At 46.3% G+C, this 21,190-nt stretch overlaps 1 protein-coding gene across 8 annotated transcripts in view; it reads left to right on the forward strand.

Moving 5' to 3' along the window:
• FHL2 (four and a half LIM domains 2) overlaps positions 1-21,190 on the forward strand; it is a 77,933-nt gene that overhangs the window by 48,406 nt on the left and 8,337 nt on the right. For all 8 annotated transcript variants that reach the window (XM_016949218.3, XM_016949217.4, XM_016949214.4 and 5 more), the window contains 2 exons: positions 3,726-3,905; positions 16,627-16,801. In XM_016949218.3, coding sequence (XP_016804707.1) covers positions 3,750-3,905; positions 16,627-16,801 — 331 coding nt within the window. In that variant the 5' untranslated portion in view covers positions 3,726-3,749. The remainder of the gene's footprint in view (positions 1-3,725; positions 3,906-16,626; positions 16,802-21,190) is intronic.

Genomic DNA, 21,190 nt, shown 5'->3' on the forward strand with positions numbered 1-21,190 from the left:
AGCTGGGACTACAGGTGCCCGCCACCACACCCGGCTAATGTTTTTTTTTTTTTTGTATTTTTAGTAGAGATGGGGTTTCACCGTGTTAGCCAGGATGGTCTCAATCTCCTGACCTTGTGATTCGCCCGCCTCAGCCTCCCAAAGTGCTGGGATTACAGGCGTGAGCCACCGCACCTGGCCAGATTTGTTTTTGTTTTTGTTTTTTTCTGTCCTGGTCCTGTAGAATCAGAGGAAGTGGAAAACACACATCAGGTATATGAGCACCATGATCATGATTATTACCTCAGAGGAAAACAGGTGTACCCCTTTCACCAGCTGCCAACATAAGTGGAGCTCTGCAGACATTAACAGAGGCTGTAGACTGTCTCCCTTCCCTAGCAGGGCTGGTGCTTGTCCTGACCCACACAGATGGCCTTTCAAATTAGACTGGAAGTTCATTTTCTGTAAGTCAGATGGCCATTTGAGAAAGCTCAGTGGACCCTCTTTTTCATAAATATGCGTGGGCTTCAGTTTTTCCATCCATAGAATGAGGAAGTTGCCATAGATAATCTGGGGATTTGTTTCCAGCTTTTACAATTCCACGATTTATAGTTCTCTGTCCTTTCATGGTTCTTATTTCAAATTCCCAAATTATTATACTTATGTTTGTGGGCACGGAATGGGCAGTGAGCCTCTTGTTCCACAGCTAAATCACACCCTTTATTGGAAAAATATATATGTTGGAAAAACAGCTCTCAATTGTGATGAAATAAATGACAGCAACTTTCAAGGCCAATAACTGAACAATTACAGGAAAGCATTGAATCTTGTGCCAGCATGGCTGCTCCAACTCGAGATGGCTGCGGTACAAGGGATATTTATATGTTGGGTTTCAGAATAATAATTCAAGTGCTCAAGAGCCTCATCTTGTGATGTTATCACAAGAATGTCCAGACAATGTTTTCTTTAACTCCAGGAAGAGTGATTTAGAAGGACGGATCTTGCCACATGTGTCCAGCTGCATATTTATTGCTCTTGGAAGAGAATTATTCTGTAAACACAGAAATATCCAAGAATGAATTCTTGAAAGATGATCTTTTCCTTGCTTACAGTTGTCAGGATCGTGTATACGCAATAGCACAAAATTAATGTAATCATAAACCAGGCGGCAGTATTTTATTTGCATCAGAAGGTCTGATTCTGGGATTTCACTCTCCTGTCTTTTGAAGACTGCAAATTGAACCAAGTTTTCTTAGAGCCTGTGAACCCTTGCTCAGAGTTACATAGCCAACCAGTGTGCCTATTTTTTTTTTTTTTTCGAGACGGAGTCTTGCTCTGTTGCCCAGGCTGGGGTGCAGTGGTATCATCTCAGCTCACTGCAACCTCCACTTCCTGGGTTCAAATGATTCTCCTGCCTTAGCCTCCTGAGTAGCTGGGATTACAGGCATGTGCCACTAAGCCCAGCTAATTTTTTTTTTTTTTTTTTTTTGTATTTTTAGTAGAGACAGGATTTCACCATGTTGGCCAGACTGGTCTCAAGCTCCCAACCTCAGGTGATCCACCTGTCTCAGCCTCCCAAAGTGCTGGGATTACAGGCGTGAGTGACTGCACCCAGCCCAGTGTACCTATTTAAGAACAGAGAAAACTTTCCACTTTTAGCAAATGGAATATTGCCATTTATTCCTGAAGAAAATTGTCTGTGTTTTTAATGCCCTATGGCCGTTTCTCCACACCAGCTATTCCTGTGGTAGGCTTTTTCTCTCCAGGATCATTCTAACATGATTTTATAGGAATGGTCATAAGAGGAGGGCCCATCACTTGCTGCTTATGCACACCGCGTATTCATCCTAGAAAAATGCAGTGTGCCGGGCATGGAGACCCCTCTTTTTAAACTTTTATTTTAGGTTCGGGTTACATGTGCAGGTTTGTTATACAGGTAAACTCTTGTCACAGGGGTTTGTTGTACATATTATTTCATCACCCAGGTATTAAGCCTAGTACCCAAGTGTTATGTTTTCTGCTCCTCTCTCTCCTGCCATCCTCCCTCCCCACTCAGGTAGACCCCAGCGTCTGTTGTTCACCTCTTTGTGTTCATGTGTTCCCTCATTTAGCCCTCACTTACAAGTGAGAACATGCAGTATTTGGCTTTCTGTTCCTGCATTAGTTTGCTAAGGATAATGGCCTCCAGCTCCATCCGTGTTCCCGCAAAAGACATGATCTCATTCTTTTTTGTGGCTGCATAGTATTTCATGATGTATATGTACCACATTTTCTTTATCCAATCTGTCATCGCTGGGCATTTAGGTTGATTCCATGTTGTCGGTATTGTGAAGAGTGCTGCAATGAACATTCATGTACATGTGTCTTTATGGTAGAATGATTTGTATTCCTCTGGGTGTATTCCCAGTAATGGGATTGCTGGGCATTTATGTTGATTCCATGTTGTCGGTATTGTGAAGAGTGCTGCAATGAACATTCATGTACATGTGTCTTTATGGTAGAATGATTTGTATTCCTCTGGGTGTATTCCCAGTAATGGGATTGCTGGGTCAAATGGTAGTTCTGTTTTTAGCTCTTGGAGGAATCACCATACTGCTTTCCACAAGGGTTGAACTAATTTACACTCCCACCCACAGTGTATAAATGTTCCCTTTTCTCTGCAACCTCGCCAGTGTCCTGTTCCTGTTGGAAGGGCTTGAGGTGTTGCCCAGGGAGCCACTGACTGCAGCCGCTGCATTTCTGACTATTTGATATCGTTGTTTTGGGGAGTGAGTCTTTCCCTTTATCCTGCTCTCAGGGTACCTGGGCAGCTGCAGGATGATCTTACCCGCAGGGAGCAATGATTCATCCTCAGGGACTTTGGCAGTTTTTCTTGTGCAAGGTCAGCTTGCACTCCCAGGTCAAGGGTAATAGCGCCCTCATTGCATCTAATCTCAGGTTTCCCAGGTCAGATCTCCCTCCCTTTTGCCACTGTGATTTCTTCCTATTCAAATCATGAATCATAAAGAGGAGCTCACGGAAAATCTTTTTATAGAAATGGATGTATTATTTCTATGCCTGCCTTTCTATTTTGGAGGCAGGGAGAAGGGGAAGATGCAAGGCCGGGTCACAGCCAGACAGGATGGGGGCTCTGGTGTCAGCCCTTACCTGCATTTAGAACTGAGATAGCTTTTTCTGACACAGTAAAAAATAATTTGTGCTTTTCAAGAAGTGGAATGTGACCAGGCGTGATGGCTCACGCCTGTAATCTCAGCAGTTTGGGAGGCTGAGGTGGGCAGATCACCCGAGGTCAGGAGTTTGAGACCAGCCTAGCCAACATGGTAAAACCCTGTCTCTACTAAAAATATAAAAATTAGCTGGGTGTGGTGACAGGTGCCTGTAATCTCAGCTACTCGGGAGGCTGAGGCAGGAGAATCACTTGAACCTGGGAGGCGGAGGTTGCAGTGAGCCGAGATCGCACCACTGCACTCCAGCCTGGGCAAAAGAACAAGACTCTGTCTCCAAAAAAAAAAAAAAAAAAAAAAAAAAAAGTGGAATGCATTCAAGCACAAAACCGCCCTAGCTAATGAAAAAAGGTGTTATCATTAAAAATTATGACCGATTAAAGGGTGAGTTTTAATTATTCATCCAGAGGAATTAGCAACCTTTCGGCTAAAGATGACAGACAGTGGGACAGTTAATGCCTTTGCGTGCACCCCTTTCAGAGAGTGCTTAATGGGACTTGGATTTTATTTTCTTTTTGATAGGTTGCTGAAAAGCCAGGAGTCAAAATGACTGAGCGCTTTGACTGCCACCACTGCAACGAATCTCTCTTTGGCAAGAAGTACGTCCTGCGGGAGGAGAGCCCCTACTGCGTGGTGTGCTTTGAGACCCTGTTCGCCAACACCTGCGAGGAGTGTGGGAAGCCCATCGGCTGTGACTGCAAGGTACCTGCTGCGGGCCTCTGCGGGTCCCCGGCGCTCCCCTAGGAAACACGGGTTTCTCTGTGGTTTGTGCTGAAGCCCTGATCCACCACTGAAGTCTGTCTCTTGAGCCCCCTCTGAGGGGCGTGGACCCTGCGTGTAGCCTTTCGGAAGCTTCTTCCCTCTAGCGAATGTGATCTCTGCCCACAAGCACTGGGTGACGGCCTTGCCAGGACTTTTGTGCTTAGTGTCTCTAAGTACATTTTCTGTATTCTAGCAATTAGTGCCCTTATCTAACTACCCAGCTGCCTACCAATATTGGAACTTTCTTAAGGGTGGTGCTCTCTTCCTCTTGTCTGTTTGCCCCGTGGTGAGTAACGTGGAGCAGGTGCTGTGCTCAGTCAATATTTGATGAATGAATGTGTACATGAGACAACCAGCGTTGGTTCCTGGATAAATGGGCACATAAAAGCACAAAGTCCTGGGAAGATTGTGAGCTCTTTTCCTTTGATGAGAGAAGGACAGGATTTGTATTGTTTCCTCTCAGTGGGGAAATGTGTTCACGGCTCTCCTGGCATGTCACAGCGCGGTTCAGCAAAGACCACTGGTCACTTGTACCAACTGCCCCGTGGTTGAGGGTGGTGAACCCTGACCTGCACTTCTCAGCAGACCCTTGTTCCAACCTGGATTGCTGAAGGACACCCTGGGGGACCCATCCATAGCTCTGAACTCTCTGATACCTTCACCCGCAAACGGCTTCTAAAACACCCCAGTGAAACCCCTCATGTGGCTGTCATCCTGAGTGCCGTGAAACTGGCTACAAAATGGGGTTCCTTTGGCATCTCTAAAGGGATTCCCAACTGAATGGGCACCAAGTCAGTTCATGGCATTTTACTATCTCTTTTCTGCTCTCGTTGCTTTGCGCTCTGTAGGGATTTTTGCTGCTCTCCTCCCTGGTCGTTAATATCAGCACATTGCCGCTGACTGATTGACTTAGGCCATGCGTGCAGTTGGATCATTCTAGCACATCCAACATGTGTTCCTTCTATTTCCTTCTCTGATCACATCATTCTTAGGAAAGACAGGAATCAGAAGGCTGCACCATCACTTTCTGTTCCCAGGGATTTAGTGACAGTTGAGGGTGGTTTCCATCTTGTAGCGAAAGAGACCTCTGCCCTGAACAGAGACGAAAGAGGTACAGCACCAGCCCCCTAAACCAATGCTGCAGCCGTGTGTCTTTTGGCTTCAGGGCAGATGCTGCGCTGAATGTAAAAGAAACGAAATTCAGCAGTGGTATTGTGCCAAACCTTTGAACTACCATAAGCAAAAATAGCTGATCTGGCTACTCTAGAAGTTGTGTATCTTCCTGTATCCTGTCTTGCCTGCTGCGTGCCTCACTGCACCTGACGACTTTTCTCTGTCCCTTTTCATGTATTTAACAGGACAAGCATGAGAGCTCAGCCACCAGACTGCCCAGTTCCAGCCCAGGCTCTGTGTCTCACTTGCTGTGTGGCCTTGGGTCAGTTACTTGACCCTTCCGTGCACATCTCCACATCTATAAAATGGGGAGAACCAGGCCAGGGGCATAGGCTCAAAGCCTATAATCCCAGCACTTTGGGAGGCCAAGGCGGGTGAATCAATTGAGGCCAGGAGTTCGAGACCAGCCTGGCCAACATGGCGAAACCCTGTCTCTACTGAAAATACAAAAATTAGCTGGGCGTGGTGGTGCATATCTGTAATCCCAGCTACTTGAGAGGCTGAGGCACGAGAATCACTTGAACCTGGGAGGCAGAAGTTACAGTGAGCCGAGATCATGCCACTGCACTCCAGCCTGGGACACAGAGTAAGACTCTGTCTCAAAAAAAAAAAAAAAAAAAAACAAAAACTGGGGAGAACCAGGGGTCTGCTTCATAGGGTCTTTCTAATATGTAGATACAAGCCCTTGCACTTGCACTCGTACTCTTCTAGCAGCTGACAGGGTAAGCTCCAGACTGCCACCTTTCTGCTGACTACTTCCTTATTCTTTTCGTGACATGTCCCTTCCACACACCTTTCAGAAGCTTCGCCCTCTCTCTTTGTCGCTTTTCATTTTGGAAACATCAATAAAAATGTCCAGTTTGAGGAAGAAGTAGATAGCCTGAGAAAAATATAATTATAAAAGCTTTAGCTGGAAAAGAAATACTTACGTAGGTGAGAGGTTCGGATATCATCTGGCAAAAGGTAAGTCTCACTTTCAAGGACAGATTTTGGATATTTGGGGCTAATCATCCCTGACCAGTGGCTGAAATAAAAACAAAACAAAAATCACTTGCTGTTTCTCCAGTGATTTAGTGGAAAGACCCTTAAAAGCCATCATCCTTACACGCATGTTTTATGAGCAAATAAACAAGAGTCTCCCAAATGGAGCCAAAATCATCAAGGCTGCTGTCAAGCCAGGAGTGAATTGTGCTGAACTTTTCAACCCGGATTAATGTTTTGAGATACGTGGGGTTACACTGTATGATTTTCTACATTTTGGAACAAAAAGAGACATTGAGTTGAAGCGAGACCTTGGCATTTGGGGCTTTTGATGCTTTAGGCGTGCTTTGCTTGACTTTCAAAAATAATCGGGTAGTTGGGTTTGTAGTGGAAGCAATGATAGAAAAAAATGTTCCTGTTTTTTTCTGGAAGTAAAGCCCACAGTCCTGGCAGGCGGGGAGATACCTGATAGAGGAACTGTGCTCTTCGGTCTGGTGGCCAATCTCTTCTCTTAAAATAGCACAGCCACCACAGGCCTCAGCTACTTCCCTCTAAAGGACATGTTCATGTGTGTGAATTTTAAATGTTGGCATGCCTATGGGAATTAGGCTAATTTTGAGAGTCCTCACCTACTTAAATGAGACAGGCAAGACTTCAGAGCCTGTTCTATAGTTTGAACATCCTCTCTACGTAGCCACTGAATTGTAATCTTTATTTCTATGAAGTTACTCTGGGAAAATGCTGTGATCTCAAAGGGTAAAGATTATTGATTTGTATGGCCAGTGTAATAGTGGAGAATAGGCAATGCTAATACAATTTTATGATCCTCTGACGTTACATGCTTCCTGAACCTTTTCTTGGATACCTGTTAGCATTAACAAAATATTTTCGTGGACTGATTACAGAGTTTTTGGGGGATCTGCCTACGTTCTGGGCTTCAAAAATTCAACAAACTAAAGAAAAAATAGGGCTGGGCACAGTGGCCCATGCCTGTAATTCCAGCACTTTGGGAGGCCGAGGCAGGTGGATCACTTGAGGCCAGGAGCTGGAGACCAGCCTGGCCAACATGGCGAAACCCCGTCTCTACAAAAAATAAAAAAATAAGCTGGGTGTGGTGGTGTGCACCTGTAATCCCAGCTACTTGGGGGGCTGAGGCAGGAGAATCATTTGAACCTGGAAGGTAGAGGTTGCAGTGAGCCAAGATTGCGCCACCGTACTCCAGCCTGGGTGACAGAGCGAGACTCCATCTTAAAAAAATAAAAATTAAAAATAGGCTGGCCAGTAACTCCAGAGACTGCTGCTAATACTGTGCATTGAACAAATTGGTGATTGTAAGCCCTGGGCGACACACGTAACCTAGACTTTGAATGTTCCATGGGTCTGCAAGCAATGCCATGAAATTGGACTGGCCGCCATACCCACCCATGTGCTTAGAGGGTGCTACGAAGAGAAAAAAATAATAATAAACAGGAACAAAAGATCTGCAGATCAGAAACTAGCATTCAGGGTTTAGTTTCTAGTGGTAGTCATTGAAACCACTGTGTATCGCCTGATGACTTGTTCCAGGCACTTGTAAATGCCTAAACTGCATGATCTAAATTGCTCCTAACACCCTATAGGTAGGAACTTTTTTCATTCCATTTTATGGAGTAGCCGCTGAGGCCTAGAGAGGATGAGGATCTTGCCAAGGGTTAAAGGGATTAGGAAGTATCCGAGGTACAATTTGAGCCCAGACCCAGAGGGTCCTCACCTAGCATGCGATACCACCTGCTACCTGCAGCCTCGGGCAGGACCCTGTCTATGCGACTCTCGGGCCAGATGTGGTCAGTCCTTATGAGTAAGAGATGGTGACCACCTGGCCTCAATCAAGTGACCTTCAGTCAAAGGCCCCTACTCTTCTCATGGGCCCCTTTAGATGGTGATGATTACATTGCAGAATTGAGGCTCAAGTTGTTTCACAAACTCTCTTTCCAGCTTTTGTAGTTAATAGGAAACATTGAAGTGATGATCAAATTGGCTGTAAAAGTCTCAGTTAATGTTTGGTAATGGACAGAAATGTTCAGTGATATTTTGGCAGAAGGCAACCTGGCAGGGCTCTGAAATAGGAGACGAAGGTTTTCACACATACGGGTTAAATCTAGATGCCCCTGGTATATTTTGGAAGGTTTCTGACCAAGCCTAGTGAAAGTTATAAGGTCAGGTTTGAAAAACCCACCCTTCTGTCCTTGGTGTGACACAGGCCTCCCTCGCTGGTCTTTCTGGACCCTTTTCTGGGAAGAGTGCCTGCTCCAGTCACATTCTCAGGGTCCAGCCTGCCAACCTGGTGCTTTTTTATTTGTTGGGGTGGTTTTTAAGTTCTCAATGAGCAAATTACCTTTTTGGATCTTCTTCCGTGTAGAATTTGTCCACAGAGTTTGTAATGAGCACTGAAAACGCGTATTTATTTGGATTTCCTCCTAAAAGACAAAAATCTGTTTGTGAAGGGAATTTAATCAAGCAGGGTCCTAGGATCAGGAGCAAAGCTGTCTGGATGGATTTCTTGAGAAGGGCCTGTCAGTGCATGAACTTGGCCTGTCAGTGCATGAAACCAGAAGTTCAGCCACAAGACATAGCAGCAGAGGTGCACAGCGCTCAGCAGTGACCTCGCATGCACCGAGGCTGGACCCCGGAACCAAATCTCCCTGGCTCCACCTTTGACAAGCTGTGCGAAGGGGACAAGTCCTGCCACCTATAAGCCTCCGTTTCCATGTCTATACACTGGGGTTCCTAGCTCACGGGACCGTCGGGGTAATCGAATGAGTTAACGTCTAGGGAGCACCTGTGACATGCCAACACAGTGCTGTCATTTCTGCTGTTGTCCATTTTTCTGCATCTTTATTTGTAAGGATTTGAAAGAATGTACAGTTGGAAACCTGATGATCTCAAGCAGAAAATATCTGTTCATAATGCTGAGCATGAATGATATGAGAATCCATGTCTGAAGTGAAATCGTATGGATCTCAAGAATGGTTGGTGCCAGCCCTGGTGGAATGGGGTGCGAAGGAGGGAGGATGAGAGCCAGACGTTTCAGTCTGGGTGACCCTGCCACCCAGAGCCACCTTCCATTAACTGAGAGGTCCAGGGCTCCCTCCAGGCCACTTGCCACTAAAGCTCAGCTAAAGTCTCAAAAAGGACACATTCGGAGCCAAGCAACAGGCACAGCCCATGTTAGGAATGTTTCTGCAATGGAAAAATACAAAACCAGAAAGGAAGTGTGTGGGCCTAATCTTACATGTTTATCAACATTTTACTGCAATGTATGACATTTCTGTGAGCACAAGATTAGCCTTGGTATTTTTTTCTGGGAAGTATAAAAGACTTTTTTTTTCTTTCTTTTTGTTTTCAATTTCTCTCTAGAGGAATTTAAAACCGGATATTTCCATCTTAAAGTTCTTGAGCAAGTCTGTCAAGGTGTCCATATTTCTTACCCTGTTCCTCTCAGCATCTAAGTGCTATCTCTGTTACACTCATGTTTGCTGTTCACAATGGAGTACTAATGAAATAGCAAAATTAAGCTACCGGCATGGTGCTAATAACTGAAACTAAAAATCGGTTTGGAGCTTTTCTGTTTGGAAAGAGTCACTTGAGCCGGGTGTGGTGGCTCATGCCTGTAATTCCAGCACTTTGGGAGGCTGAGGCAAGAGGATCACTTAAGGCCAAGAGTTTGAGACCAGCCTGGGCAATATAGCAAGACCCCTGTCTCTAAACAGATAGATGATAGATGATAGATAGACAGACAGAACAGATAGATAGAAGAAAAGAAAAGGGTCACTTGGCACTAGGTCTTTACAGGTAAAGATTCAGAGTGTGGTAGGAAGCACAGGCTCAGGCACCCGGGTCTAATCAATGACAATCTTGCTTCTAGGCCTTTTGGTGGCATTTTCTAGTCTACCTCTAAGCTCTAGGGAATCGTGTGGCTAAAATCTTCCCTCCTGCTGAGACTCAGAGAATACCATGTTGGCCAAGATCTCTAAAACAATCAAACCTGGCAGTATTGAGTTACCTTCCTCTTATCATAAAGTCTTTCCTCACTTCCTCCTTATTGTGAACTTTCTTAAGAAGCGAGTCCAGGAGGAAGCAGTGACATGAATTTATTAACTTGACTCAGACTTCTAAAGACAACACAAACTGGGCGCCCCATTCAGAGAGTGACAGGGAAACCCCATGGCATAATTAGTTACCTACGAGTTTCCAAATAGGGTTTGGAAAGAGACATACAAGCTAGGTAGCCGGCGTGGCACATGGCTTCCCTGAAGCCAGCATTGCCCCAGCCAAGGAAGCTTTGCAGAACAGATGAGATTTCAGCTGGGACTTGCAGCCAAGTGGGATTTGGCCTTTTGGGGAGAAGGGAAAGGGCATTCAAAGGCCAGGGACAGAGTATGGTCAAAGGCATGGAGATGAGGAAGAGGGGACCAGAGCAGTGGGTCAGGTTGGAAAGCGAGTTGGGGTCAATCTGCAAAGGGGCTGACGTGCCAGGTAAAAAACAGGAGCACAGTTTAGTTTTGTCGGATCATTTCAGGTGGAAGGGCAGTGGGAATGTTGGAGAAAACACTTTTTGGTGTCGTTACATTGAATCTGCTCATCTATAAGAATAAAACTTTATTTCATAGAGTTATTGTATGGCTCAAAATAGGTATGAAGAATTAAGAAAAAGAATTTTAGATTTAAAATGAAAAAGCACCTACAAAAGTAGAGTGGTAGAGTTACCAACGTGGAGCTTTAAGGTGGCAGATATTCTCATTGATAGGACTGTCTTCATAAGGAAATGTAGGTTCAGCAAGTGACACATTGAGGCAACTCTTCTCATTATTAGCTGTGGTCTAAATAATGACTTATACTAACATCCATTGAGCAATTGTAATACATACCAGCAACTGTTATACATGCTTGCTACAGCCAGTGGTAGGTCCATTATTCCTGCTGTACAGGTCAGAAATCTGGCAAGAGAGGTTCGATTACTTGCCAATGGTGATGTACCTGGCATAGGGCGGAGCCAGGATTTAAGTTTAGTCAATCTGGCATTTGGGCCCTTGAATTGAAACCCTAGGGTGAAATAACCAATCAATTTAATCACGTGCTCCTGGGATCCCAGAGGGGCGGGCGCTTGGCCCACAGTGATACAAGAGATGTGGACTGTGGGACCTCATGCTCTCCCATCCTGCTTGCACACAGCAAGCATTCAGGCATTTCTGGCCCAGGAAGCCCACCACCCTGTACTGCAGCAGGGAGGTGGGCCAGTTCTGTTCCCACTGAGGACCCACCCACAACGATGATGCAAGCTTGTTTACAGAGTATTTTTAGTTATTGTACACCACAAAACTTAAGAACGTGAGCATAGGTTAATATTTATCTTCAGGGAAAAGAGTTTCCTTTAGAAGGTTTTAGAATTAGGAACTGCTGCATGCATATTCACTCAGGAATGCGTGTGTGTGCAGTCATAAAGGTAGGCTGAGAGAAACACTGCGGAGCTGAGTGCAGATGGCCCCAGGGAATGATGCCGAGATAACGCAGCCCTGGGCAGGAAAAGGCACTTTGTGGAAGGCACTCTGTCTTCTGTTTCTTAGGACAAAACCTGGATCTCTGCATGCCCCAACCCGAATGGGACGGGGAGCACTTTCAGGTGTCCACTCTACACCAGCCTGAAGGGAAAGGGCAGCATCTGGCAGGAGCCAAGGCGAAATGGTTCCCAGGGGATATAGCAGACCAGGTTGTCCTGAGAGAATGCGGCCTTCACCTTGCGAGGTGGGATCCGATAGAGCAGGGTGTGGGGGCACAGGCTGCGCCTGCAGAAGGTCTCCAAGTCTTGCATGGATGCTTAGTCCAGTAACAGGTGGATAATATCCACATTTAGAGGGACAGTTTCAAGTGTCACGTGTCAATGAATCAGTCTTAAACTGTAGCTATTGCATTTTTGTGCCATAAATATTAACTGTAGGAAAAATGGAATTCTGCAGTGCCTTGGACCCATGCGCATGTCTTAGCCAGCTTTTCCATGTCTGTGCAGGCATGCTGATGTGCTCTTTCCTCCATCTGGGGACTTAATGACCAGACCACTGGCTGTGGTGACATCTAGTGGCTTTGCTTTCCTGTTGACCTTGGAGATTTCTCTCTCAGTTTTTCTTGAAGGTCAGTCCCAAAAGGCAAATTTTCTAGAAATCGTATTTCTCTTCCCTCTCTTGTCACTGATAACTTGCCACCCCTCTGGGCGTAATGCCTCCTCCCTGGGCAGGGCAGCCACCATGTAAAAAGTAACTATCTTCCCAGAGAGAGGCCAAGGATCTCCTCCCCTCTCCCTGGCGCCTGCTCCTTCAGGTCTCTTGTCCCAGCCAGACAGTGACTCTTGGGTCATGGAAAACATTCTGCAGCTTTTCCCCAAACGAGCAGTCCTCTATGAGGTGGCTCGCCGGCACAGGGGGACAGAGATAACTTCTGAAAAGGTGTTTTTTACCTACTACATAACAATCAAAACTTACTTTTTTTTCTTTTGGAGACAGTTTCACTCTTGTTGCCCAGGCTGGAGTGCAATGGTGCGATCTTGGCTCACTGCAACCTCCACCCTCCACCTCCCGGGTTCAAGATTCTCCTGCCTCAGCTTCCTGAGTAGCTGGGATTACAGGCATGCACCACCACGCCTGGCTAATTTTTGTATTTTTAGTAGAGATGGGGTTTAACCATGTTGGCCAGGCTGGTCTCGAATTCATGACCTCAGGTGATCCGCCCACCTCGGCCTCCCAAAGTGCTGGGGTTACAGGCGTGAGCCACCTCGCCTGGCCAAAACTTACTTTTTTATTCTTTTAACTATGGTAAAATACACAGAACATCACACTTACCTTCTTAACCACTGTTAAGTGTACTGTTCTGTAGTAAGTGCATTCAGATGGCTGTGCAACCAATCCCCAGAGCTTTTGCTTCTTGCAAATCTGAAATACTACCCCCATCAAGCCCATTTACGCCTAGTATTCCATTAGTGGAATGCTAAGCATGTGGGACTTATGTATATCTTACTGCTCAAGATCATCGCCAAGGGCTGATTGCAGAAATTCAAAAAATTGCAACCTCAGGCATGAATGGGTTACAGAACCCAATGGGTTACAGAACACATTCTCACTCCCATTCCCCTCTCATCCCAGCCCCTGGCAACCACTCTTCTACTTTCTGTCTCCATGAATGTGACTTCCCTAAGTATCTCACATGTGTGAGATCATGCAGTATTTGTCCTTTTGTGACCGATTTGTCATTTCACTTAGCGTCATGTCCTCAAGATTCATCCATGCTGTAGCATGAGTCAGAATTCCTTTCCTTTCTAAGGCTGAATAAAATTCCATTGTATGCACAGACCACATTTTGTTTACCCCTTCACCTATTGATAGACATCTGGCTTGCTCCCACCTTTTGGCTCTGGTGAATAATTCTTCAATGAATGTGGATGTACAAATATATCTTCGAGACCTTACTTTTAATTCTTTTGGGTATATATCCAAAAGTAGAATTGCTGAATCATATGCTAATTCTACTTTTAATATCGGCCATGGTGTTTTCCACACAAAATTTATTCTTAATGCATTTCTTCCACAATCAGCATTCTAACAGTGATAACATGAATAAAATCTCCATCTCTTCTTAAATTAGGCTGATTACTGTTTTGGGTGGATAGGGCTTCTAATGATTTGTTCAATTTTATTCAAAGTCTAAACAAAGGCAATACTGAGCCACATTCATTTAGGTACAAAATACGTTCTAGAAAGTTGCCAGAGTTTGGTCGTTTCTGGATTTTTTTTAATGGACACACACACACATCTCCTCAAGGCTATCTGTTTTGAAAGCAAAGAGTAACACAGACCCGACCAGGATTTTGCCTGGGCTGGTTCAGTGGAAATAACTTTCACATCAGGAGGACTTGAGCTCGAAGCTTGGCTCAGCTCCGTGCCAGGTATGTGACTGGGCAAGTTACGGAACTTCTCTGACCTTCAGTAATAACATTTACCTTGCAGGGCTGTACCGTGCCTGGAGCTCACAGATGGGGTAATGATGGTCATCACTAGTGTTTCAGATGTCTTTTTGAAGCCGGGGCATGTGCATGGAAAGAATGGAGACCATGCCTGTTCCTGAACGATGATGATGTCCATGTAGATTGTGGGCTTTGCTGTTTCTCATGAGTTCGCATGTGTAGACATCAACTCAAATCAAAGCAGTTTGTCCTCTATTTCACTTGTCAAAATAACCAATAAAGCACAGGTGATGTTCCCCTCAGATTTCTGAAAATACTTTAAGCTAAAAATACAAAAGACGGGTTAGCCCTCTGCCCCCAACTCCCAGTGCATACCCAGTTTGGGTTCTCAAGGATGAGGAGGGCTTGGACATTTCAGCAACCTGCCCCCGAGTCCCCCTGAGAGGCAGTGCCTACCCCAGGGGACCCACAATACCCAGAGGTGCTGGGCTCAGGTGAGAACGAATTCCGCAGAAACAAGGGTGTTTAGTCCAGCTTTGAGAGCACTCTATGTTCCTCTCACCTTCATTCCTTTTGTTTTGAGACGGAGTCTCCTTCTGTCACCCAGGCTGTGCAACCTCCACCTCCCAGGTTCAAGCGATTCTCCTGCCTCAGCTTCCCAAGTAGCTGGGACTAAAGGCATGCACCACCACGCCCAGCTAATGTTTGTATTTTTAGTGGAGATAGGGTTTCGCCATGTTGGCCAGGCTTGTCTTGAACTCCTGACCTCAGGCGATCTGCCCGCCTCTGCCTCTTAAAGAGCTGGGATTACAGGCGTGAGCCACTGTGCCCGACCTCTCCTTCATTCTTTATCGTCTTGCGTCAGCAATAATCCTATTCCCAGATGTTCCAGGAAGCAAACTTCCAACAGGGATAGCACAAGAGGTCACCCCTCACAAAGGTCATAGTCATGACTGTCTTCAAAGTGTCTCAGCGTTCACATTTTTAAAATTCCTTGAACTAAAACAAAATGCGCAAAGAGATCACTAAATCAAATAACTTTAGTTTGGTTCCAGGTTCCGGGAAAACACACATACATGCACATGTGCACGTGCATGCGCATGTGCACACACACACACAGATACTTCAGCAAAAGAGAACTGTTTGTTCTAGTTTTGGTTCCGAGTTAGCTGGTGTTTTAGGACTTTCTAATCAAGGCCAAGATCCATGTCTTCACGTCCTACATTCAGCATAACTCCAGCTTCGACTTCGGTTTCAGTAACAGAGACATCGTGGGCAGGCTCTTCTTCAGGGCCATCGCGTGAACAGCCCTCCTGCGCCCTGTTCAGGGTACCTACCAACTGGAAGCCTGCCCAGGAAACCGTGCAGAGCCTAATATTCTGTTTCTGCCTCATGTATAAATGGATGATGATTTGGGGTCAGAGCTGGGAACACAAAGACAGCAATAGAAACATATCCTTTCTAAGATAAAGCTGGGCATAAAGAGATTGTTATTTTAATTTTGTATTGGCACTTTAAAAAGGCCGTATGTCATTTTTAAAAGGCAAATGTGGAGGGTTCTCTTATTCCTCAGGCAAGATGAAGCCAAGTGTGGAGTCGAGTTTTCTGCGGGGCTCCTTTCTCTCCCTCATCTTTTACTCAAAAGCACACGTCTGTCTTCTCAGGGCCTCTCCCATGTGTGCTCAGTTTTTGTCTCACTTCTCCCACCCTCACCCCCCTCCACTCCCACATCCTTACCCGTCCCCCAGTCTGAGCACTTCACTCTCCTGGTGAAAAGCAGCTGTCCACTGCCTTCAGGATCAACGGAATCTCTACACAGACATAAAAGGCAAAAAGGCAGCCATATGTTCCAGTCCAGCCAGGCCGGGGGGCCCTCCCCCCTCGCCCCGGCCTGTGGTCCCTCCAATCTGACATGCCCCCCGTCCCCAGATCTTCTGTGTCTGTGCTCTTTCTCTGCCTGAAATTCCCTTCCTCCCCCAGCTCACGGCCACCCACAGAGGTAGCACCCACACACACAGCCTCTCCTGACCGTCTCCCACCAAACAGTCCTTGGGCCTCCTGTGAACATCCCGACACCCAGAGCCTCTCTGCCATGCCGGTGACCAGAGTGATCTGAGTTGGGCAGGGCTCCCTCAGCCAAGGACGTCCTGCAGTCTGTTTCTCTGTCGCCGGATGTGGTGTGAGACGAATTGATAGGTGTTCATGTTTTCTGTTTCTCTTTCTTGCAGGCAATACATAAGGGAAATCCCTTTGTTTTTTAGAAGCATCTCTCACACACAGACATGTGCATACATGCACATCTGTCTAACCTGTTGCTCTAAAATGCAGCAAGAGAAAAGCAGCCTAGTCTTAATTGATTTCAGCAGTTAGGTGGTCCTGGGGCATGAATGTGGGTGCGCCAGGGTGCCTCGGCCCAACTTCTTTCCTTGTTTGCCCTGCAGATTCGCAAGGGGCCCCTATGCTGTGGGTCCAAGCCCTCCTGTCCCACCTCTGACTGTCTTGTGTGGTCTGGCCCCACAGGACTTGTCTTACAAGGACCGACACTGGCATGAAGCCTGTTTCCACTGCTCGCAGTGCAGAAACTCACTGGTGGACAAGCCCTTTGCTGCCAAGGAGGACCAGCTGCTCTGTACAGACTGCTATTCCAACGAGTACTCATCCAAGTGCCAGGAATGCAAGAAGACCATCATGCCAGGTCAGGAGACACTCCTTTCTCATGCGTGAGCCAGTCTAGCTACAAGCCTTGTGCACGTTCCTCTGACCCCCTGTTCACATTGACTTGGTTCCAGACGCTCGTGTTGACTTTCCAGTTTGACCTTGAACTACAGAGGAGTATTTAGAGTACTTACGAAGCAGGGACATACAGGTTCTATCATGGGCAGTAACAGGATCTTTTTGCTGTGCACGTGGGGCAGTGTTATGCAGTCAAATTGTTAGAGTAAGTAAATGGTGGGTATCCCCCTTAAAAATACATCTCCTGCATCAGCCCCCACTTTCCCACCACCATAGATAGTTTCTCTTTTCTTCCCTTCTACCTGCTGAATTTGTACTCATTCAGTTATTTCACCAAGCGTGCATGGTGCCCTTGCGTGCCAGGCACTGGGCTCGAGCTGAGCATTCGTAGGGTGTGAGCCGAGGTGCACCTGGTCCTCTGCCCTTGTAGAGTTGGTGTTCTAGACGGACAGTCAAAAAGGGCACAGCTGCAACTGGGCCAGGTGCCGAGGATGGCAATAAAGGTGCCTTGTGTGTTGATGGGACTGTGTCCCTCATGGTTTTTTTGTGCGTGTATGTGGGGGGAGTTATTTGTTTTGTTTTGTTTTTTATGTAGGAGAGCAGAATCTTTTATTTTAAAAAGCAAAGTGGACAAAAATATATGGAATTTCAAAATACAGAAAGAAGCTGGGTGCGGTGGCTCATGCCTGTAATTCCAGTACTTTGGGAGGCTGAGGTGGGTGGATCACTTGAGGTCAGGAGTTTGAAATCGGCCTGGCCAACACGGTTCAGTGGTGCAATCTTGACTCACTGCAACCTCTGCCTCCCAGGTTCAAGAGATTCTTCTGCCTTAGCCTCCTGAGTAGCTGAGACTACAGGCGTGCACCACCACACCTGGCTAATTTTTGTATTTTTAGTAGAGATGGGGTTTCATCATGTTGGTTTGCTTTGTTTTTGATAATAAATAAATACTGAAGAGACTGACATATAGGAAATAGTTTAGAAAGATATGTAGGATGCCAGGTGTGGTGGCTCACCCCTGTAATCCCAGCACTTTGCAAGGCTAAGGAGGGCGGATCACGAGGTCAGGAGTTTGAGACCAGCCAGGCTAACATGGTAAAACCCCGTCTCTACTAAAAATACAAAAAATTAGCCGGGCATAGTGGCGGGCGTCTGTAGTCCCAGCTACTCGGGAGGCTGAGGCAGGAGAATGGCCTGAACCCGGGAGGTGGAGCTTGCAGTGAGCCGAGATCACGCCACTGCACTCCAGCCTGGGTGACAGAGTGAGACTCCGTCTCAAAAAAAAAGAAAGTTATGTAGGATAAGGAATAATCATTTTTTAAAAAGGCAAGGAGGTAATTTGACCTTTGGTAAGATGGTTTCTTACTGCTACTACATTTCTCTGGTTAATATAACTTTAAAACAACTGTGACACACTATGACAGGGAAGAAAAATGCCCAGGCTGACACAGTCCCAGCCCGGTTGGCAGCTGTAAGGGAAAACAGCTGGAAGGGCTGCATGGTGACTTTAGATGGGGCAGCTCCAGGCAGGAAGGCCTCTTCTAAGATCATGTGGATCCTGCAGAGGCTGGAAACTCGGGCCCCAGTGCTGTGCGACAGTGCAAATGAGAACTGAAGCCCGTAGAAAGCCAGGCTGACCTGTGTCCTGCCCCACAGGGAGTCACTGCAGAGACACAACACTCAGTAACAATAAGAACCACAACATTAATTGAAAAACAAATTAAACCCTTACTAGTTTCCTGAACAAGGGCCCAAGGAAGCTTCCACTGGGGACTCTAGGGGCTGTTTAAAGACTTTAACTGTTAGCACCAACCATGACATAAAAAGTATGCATATTTCCCGGATTTTGAATTTTTCACCTGTCTTGACTTTCTGTGTTAGTCAGGTTCTCCAGAGAAACAGAATCAATCAAAGAAATGTATACACATAGATACATACATATGGAGAGAGAGAGAGAGAGAGAGAGAAAGATATATTTCAAGGGATTGGCTCATGAGACTGTGGAGGCGGTAAGTCTGGAATCTATAGAACAGGGCAGCAGGCTGGAGGCTCAGGGAAGAGATGATACTGCGGTTCCAAATGGGAGCATTTGAATTCCGTAGGGCAGCAGGCTGGAAACTCAGGCAGGGTGTGTCTATTGCAGTCTTGAGAAGAATTAGTTGCCCTTAGGGAAACCTTAGTCTTTGCCCCTAAGGCCCACTACCGATTAGATGAAGCCCGGCTCTGATACGTGGGTAACGTGCTGCACTCGAAGCTTACTGACTTAGATGTTAGTCACATCTAAAAAACGCCTTCACGGCAACAAGTAAACCTGTTTTTTGACCAAACAACTGGGTACCAGAGCCCAGCCATGCTGACACATAAAATTAACCATCACACCTTCCCTTTCTCATGGTGTTTACTCGGGAGGGAAAGAAAAGAAAAACATGATCAGATAAGAAGTAAAAACCTAAAGTTCAGTGAGAGGTAACCCATACTGAGTATCTGAGAATTAACTGGCCGGCAGCCTCTTCTACTAAGGAATGAGGGAAGCAAGAATTCAGGCTCTGTGGTAAGAAATGCTGTGTAGTAATAATAACAACACAGCTACAGCTTCCAGCCCCTGAGCACACACACCAGGGTCAGACACTGCTGCTTTACAGAATCCCATTGAATCTTCAGTGTTCCCTGGGTTGGATGGCTTCATCCCCATTTTACAGGTGCCTCTGCCAGAAGAAACGGACTGGGCACCAAAGGCAGGGCATCTAGAAGAATCCTGGTGTATGCAAAACAAACCAGCACCGACAAAACACTGAATCAAAGCACTTGCTTGCCTGGGTTTGACTTTTAAAAGTGTTAGAACCCATTCAAGATGAATATGGGTTACAGCGTCAGTGCACAGCTTTTACGGTGAATTTACATTTAGAGGACAAGTGCAAAACTCACCCACCAGCTCCACACCCCCCACACAAGTCAGTTTCCTGATGACCAATCAGGAAACTGGAATACCATCAGTAACCCCAGTGCTGGGGTTTACCAGCTCTCGCGCCCCTATTAGCAGACGTTGCTTACAGTTGCACCACAGCCTCTGAGCAGACTCAAGTAGCGATTCTGTCTCCAACCCTGCAACCAAATTTCTGGCTCCTCATTTGACTTTTTTTTTTTTTGAGCCAGGATCTCGCTCTTTCGCTCAGGCGGGAGAGTAGTGGTACGATCACTGCTCACTGCAGCCTTGACCTCTTGGGCTCAAATGATCCTCCCACCTCAGCCTCCTACATGTCTAGGACCTCAGGCACACACCACCACACCCGGCTAATTTTTTTTTTTGGGGGGTAGAGACAGGGACTCCCTATGTTGCCCAGGCTGGTCGCCAACTCCTGGGCTCAAGAGATCTCCCGCCTTAGCCTCCCAAAGTGCTGGGATTACAAGGCTGAGGCACCGCAGCCAGCCTCATTTGACTATTTGAATCAGATTAAGACATCCCTTCTTCAAGACTGCGCTTCCGCCTGCGGGAGACTTGGTTCAGAGTGTGCGATTCAGTTAGGAGAAGGAACGCTCCTGCCACCTGCCGGTATTGCTGCATATGACCATGCAGACTTGCGGCCACTGCTGTCGCCATGCCTGAGGTGCACGCACCATGTCCCTGAGGCTCCAGGTGCCCTGTGCATTCCCTGCACGTAGAGTTGACCTCGAACTGGTGTTGATCTGATCAGACTTATTTCAGAACTCGACAAGAATGCCATGAGAGTCATAATTGCCCCATATTCATTGGCAAAATCCTTTGGCTTCTGGGCTGCTTGATCAGAATGAAGGTCAGAGATCCAAAGAGCAAGTGACAAAAGTATGCATGGAGGTTGAAGAAAATCTTTGTGAATTCAAAGTCCTTCCACTATTTTTACTTGAATTTCAATTGCTTCATGTAATGTTTGTTTTAGGATTCATCACCCCACAATTGAATTCCATAGACTGTACAGCTTAGTTTTGAATTATAAGATCGCTGCGTGTCACCATCCCAAATTCCCTCTCACACATTGCCCCCCAACACACACCCTGCTTATTTTATATAATCTCAAATGTCCGGTCTTGGAAGTACAGGAAGCTGAGAAAATGATCCTAAATAACAATCGTGATAATTCTCAGCACATTCCTAATTACTGGAGGACAGACATTTCATGACCAACTTTCTAGCCAGCTAAAATACAACCCCTAGCTTTGTCCTTGGGACCATAAGATTTTGGGGCTGAGAGCTATGGACTAGTCTATAGACTCCTATAAGCCACCTGTGTTACTGCAGCTGCTTCCACCTGGTCTGGAGCGGGGCAGTCCCCCTGTTGGCTTGATTCCCCATCATTCCCTGACCCCCAGTTGAAGT

The sequence above is a fragment of the Pan troglodytes genome, chromosome 12 (genome assembly GCF_028858775.2).
Source record: "Pan troglodytes isolate AG18354 chromosome 12, NHGRI_mPanTro3-v2.0_pri, whole genome shotgun sequence".
Taxonomy (NCBI): Eukaryota; Metazoa; Chordata; class Mammalia; order Primates; family Hominidae; genus Pan; species Pan troglodytes.